The 4919-nt window shown below is 42.6% G+C and overlaps 1 protein-coding gene across 1 annotated transcript in view; it reads left to right on the forward strand.

The window, feature by feature from the left end:
* Positions 1 to 2541, forward strand: part of C12H19orf44 (chromosome 12 C19orf44 homolog) — a 38051-nt gene extending 35510 nt beyond the window's left edge. Inside the window, exon 8 of the mRNA XM_085636989.1 lies at positions 551 to 2541. Coding sequence (XP_085493115.1) covers positions 551 to 634 — 84 coding nt within the window. The 3' untranslated portion in view covers positions 635 to 2541. The remainder of the gene's footprint in view (positions 1 to 550) is intronic.
* Positions 2542 to 4919: the final 2378 nt, after the last annotated feature.

The raw sequence follows: 4919 nt of genomic DNA on the forward strand, positions 1-4919 counted from the left end.
GGAAAGGGCAGAAAAGGAAGAGTGGTCATTCTAATACAGTTGTATTTGACTTGCTTGGAAGTTAGTAGCCTCCTTCTCCCACCGTGTAAATTTTCCACCTTCATCTTAACCAAAATTCTGCCTGATACAATTTTATGCTGCAACTGGAGTCCATGCATGGAAGCATTTTCTAGGTCTGCACACTTTTTGTATTTATTTTCATGGCCCAGTGCTTCCAAACCTGTAAAAAAAAATTTGAGGGCCCATTTTCCTTACAGTGATCCGTTTTGTAAATTCGATGTGGGCTGTATTCTAGTCATGGATCAAGCACCGTTTGCTATTCGCATTTACGGCAGATTTGATGCAACCTTCAAGCGTGGAATCACCATTATTTAGGGTTTTTTTGCTGTCTCTTACCACACTTATGCCTTCAAGTGTTTTGCTACATTACAAATGACGTGTTAATTTTTACTGAACAGTTTGCACATTAAGGGATGTCTGATAGCTCAAACTTTTTTTCAAAGTCTTGATAGGTGAAGAAAGCACACTAACCATCTTTTTTGTTTTGCAGTTCATTAGAAAACACAAGCCACCTTCGCTTACACCAGAGCAAGCGCTGGAGGATGTTCGCCAGGAAATGAGGGAAGGACAGTGATAAAACACAAATAAAGGATTTGCTTCGTTAATGAAACTTGAACTCATATAGTACTGTTCAAACCAGAAACTGTATTAAAAGCAAATTCAAGTTGCACAGATCTGCAAAGAAAATAGATTTGCCCACATAAATGTTAGACTAACACTCTAGATAAAGTGGGTTTAACTACTTCTGAGTCTAAACTGTATGATGAAATAACGGATCTCCATTGCTCAAGTCCATTTTCTCACCCCTTGCACTGTAAAGCTTTGTGTGGAATGTTAAAGTACTGGGACTAATAATTTAATTTGCATTGATGTATCCATACATCAGTCCCAGCTGTCCACATGTAACTACTAAGGCATTACCAAAATATCTGACCGCACTGTAGATTCACAAATCCTTTGGATTGCTGGTACGCAGTCAAATGGAAAAATCCAGTTTGTAATTGAATGACTCGCAATGACAATCCAACATAAGTTCCTCTCTGTAGGGTCAAGTTCCTTTCATGGCAGCAACAAAAGTAATGTGTGTTGTGGGTATCAATCGGTGCGGCAAAGAAACAGGTTCAATAGGTTTAAGTGAGGCGGGATCTACAATAACAGGGAAAACCTAATAAAACTGTAATGAACCCTCTGCCATCTAGGCAAGCAAGAGCCAACATCTCAACCAGGCATGACCCAGTACCATCACTAATTGTTGAGAAAGTCTCCCTGAACATACATGCACTGTTTGCCTATAAACGTGTGAATTTTAAGAACTATATGGGGGGAGATTGAAGCTTCGAATATTGTAAAGACCTGGGGATCAAGTTAGAATTCACATCAAGCAAGAACCATCGAATTAGTCTATTCTGTTTATTGTTTTAAATCTCCAACAGCAGTCACCGGAGTTAAGTGGTCTAAAGTTGCTCCAAGTGATTCTGACAGTTCTGTATCAACATTATTTGGCACAGTCTAACCAGGCTAATCCTCTTGTGATGCGAAGTCTAGTTAACAAACAATTGCTGTCCTAAACCAACAGCTCTATCAAACAAGCATTAATACATGCCCTTGCCTTTTGGGAGAAGTGGAAATCTACATACTTGTTTCAGTTTCCCAAATGTTTACCACCTTGATGTGGGGAGCCCTCAGACCTTTTCTGTCCAGTCTGAACATTTTGGTTGCAGCATACTTTAAAATAACTGCTTACTGGTAGCATTTTGTGTACAAAATAAAAACTTAGGCATAATACAAGATATCATAGCACAATTACATCTTAGGCTGCGAGCTCTCAGCAACCAAATACAAATAAAAAAAGCCTTCTAAAACGGTTTCTGCTTGGATAAGGTAGCAGACCTAACAAGCTCGGACTAAAGCCTCATGTGCGCCCAAGGAAACAACTGACATGGAGTATGCCATATTGCACTGGATTTTGAGACAGTGCTTTGTAGGTACTGGGACGATATGGTGAGTATCAGTCTTTGGGAACTGAAGAGTAGACTCAAATGAAGCCCTGTTATTTTCCAGAGCCACACTGGCAGCAGCATTTTTAAAAAAAATTAAAAATGGTTCGGAGCACAAACATTAATCATTTATAAAAGGAACAACTACAGTTTAGCCAATTACCAATATTCCCCCCTCTACCTCTTTTGGACCAAATTATGTGAATGGATTCAGTAACTAATGTAATGTGCAAAAAAGGGGAAAGTGAGAAGAAAAAAACAAAACTGTGTAGTGTTAAAAACGTTTCAAAGATTGCTGTGACTATTTTAGCTTTGTATTGTGCGATTAACAAAACTCAGATTAAAATGTCATGAGTAAAAGACTGTTTTCTTTAAGTTATAAAAATTCTGACACAAAGAAAGTGTATTTTGAAATCAGAGGCCAATCTATTTCGATTTACTGACTTTATGCCAGCAAGCCGCAAAAATGAAATAAAATGACATTTATAGGAAACAGAAGTAAGATTACTTGAACGTGCCTACTTGATGCCACCTATGCAAAGAATTCCTTTTTAGGTCTCGCCTGGCGTGGGCTGCGCACATGCGCAGTCTCGCTGGCGAGATTTAATGATTTAAGGTATTTTCTGTTAAGGGCATTAAGCCCCGCCCCTCTTTTCCATTGGCCAGCCAATGGAAAAGAGGTGTTTGAGACGTTTTCGTCCGTCTTTCTGAGCAGTCTCATTTGGACGGGCTCGTCTGCCTTCCTTCTGCCGTGAAAGCTTTCTTATCTTTATGGGGCCATGTGTTTAAACACATGGCCCCATAAAGACAAGAGATCCTCTTTCACTTTCGTGCTTGTTGAGTCTTTGAAACACAACACACTTCTCACGCGTTATCAGAGGTCTCGCTGTTCATAATTCTATGGCACTCGTGTGAGGTACTCTCTCTTTTGAAGCCTTACTAATAGTTTCAGGCCGCCCTTCCCTCAAATGTTCGAGCCCCGCCTAACCGGGGTATTGTGTGTGGAGCCCTGGTCGCATGTTTTGGGGAGGCCCCGTCGCCTCACACACCTTTGTGTCGAGCCTGGCCAGGTCTCGGGAGGCGGAGAGCAGATCCATGTGCTGCGGGGAGGAGGCGCCAGAAGCCGCTGGAAAGAGGGGAGAAGGATACGGAACTTCCTCCCTGGATGCCGGAACTGTGCTGCTCTGAAGCTGGGCTGCGGGAGGCAGCTGGAGCTGTTGCAGGGGGCACCTGCAGCGGCGCAGGGGGGTTCCCACGCAGGGTTCGCCGTGGATGTGTTAAAGCTGGCATCCGGGACCCGGGCAGCAGCCACCGCACCTCTCACACCCGTCAGAGATGTGGCTGAAACCCGAGGAGGTGGTGCTGAAGAGCGCCCTGAAGCTCTGGGTCACACACAAGTCCAATAACTACTTCATCCTTCAGCGGCGGCGAGGACACAGGGACAGCAGGGGCCGCTTCACTGGTAGGTGCTCTAATAATTGCATCCACCGCTCCGTCCATGGTCATATATAGTGTAGAATATAGTGATCTATACCGCACCTTAGTCACTAAGTGCACCTTGTCAACACTCAGCCTTCCAAGCCACTCCATATTTTTCCTGGTTACTCCTCTGCCCCACATCAACCATGCACGCCTTGTGTTCAAGCGATCCCAAACCTTTTTGTCACTGCTTTTCTCACATTGCTAAACCAAACCCCTGCCCCCTTTGAGCTCCTTTCCACTAGCAAGCAAGCTTGCGCCTCCTTCCTTCCCTCGGTGTGCTCAACCACCTTCCACCAGTCTTACATTTCCTATGTTTCTACCATTGTATTTATTTACTTTAGGGTTCATGTAACATGCTACATGCCATTTCAGCTGCCCTCAGGTTGGGTCATGGGAAACAGAAGGGTCTGTACAAAGTGATGGTTATTACGGTTTGCTTGCAGTTCATTAAGTCCATACTTGTTGCTAGCGCCTTGTTGCATACATCTGTTCCACTTGTTATCAATGCCCTGTGTGTACTTGTACCCTTGATAAGGCCATATCCAGATTGTTCCATTAATATTTAGCCCATGCTTGCTTCGACATTATCCCAATAGTCGCTGAGTTTAAAGCCCATGGTCGCCTAATCCGTTATACCTGCTCTTGGAGGAACTCTTACCTGTTCTCCTCAAATCATTATTGCAAAGTTGTTAACAAAAAAACACATCCTTGTGAAATCTGCACCCCAACATTATGCCTGCCACCATGTTTTTATTTAACATCTTTCTATAGAGCCACTGCACTAAAAGGTTTTACTGTTCTTTACACAGAACAAGAACTGTTGAAATTAAGAAATTTTAGGTTGTGAAATAAGTAGAAGACATTGGGTAAACTGGAGACAATGTCCATTATTCTTTGTTGCACTCCAAATCCAAATTTAGGCTCAGATTATGTTTGCTCGTAATTTCGTACTCAGAGTTTGTGCACAATTTTCTCACTCTAGGCCCCAACATATATTCCTTCAGGTATAACCTGGAAAACGGGATGGTTATGGGGAAAACATATGAATTTCAAGTATGGCATGAATGCATCTGCACGTTAATCTCTTTTTTGACCTATAGAACCTTGAATTTGCTGGTAAAATTGCCTGGGGAAAATTGGAAGCTGCAGTAATAGATTTTCCCAAGGTCAATTTTTATTGACCAGTCGTGAGCCCCATGGTAACTTAAGGTTCAGAATTGGTTCTGGTGAAGATGAATGAGATGAGTTTGCAGCTAGTTCCTCAAGGAGAGGATGTTCAGTTGGGTTATTGTAGAGGAAGAGAGTTTCATAGGTTACTTGCTCCACCACTAAAGGAATGTTCAGGGTTTAGGATGCTTTGAAGTTCGTGATTTCGAGTTG

This window comes from Triturus cristatus, chromosome 12, assembly GCF_964204655.1.
Source record: "Triturus cristatus chromosome 12, aTriCri1.1, whole genome shotgun sequence".
In the NCBI taxonomy this organism is placed as follows: Eukaryota; Metazoa; Chordata; class Amphibia; order Caudata; family Salamandridae; genus Triturus; species Triturus cristatus.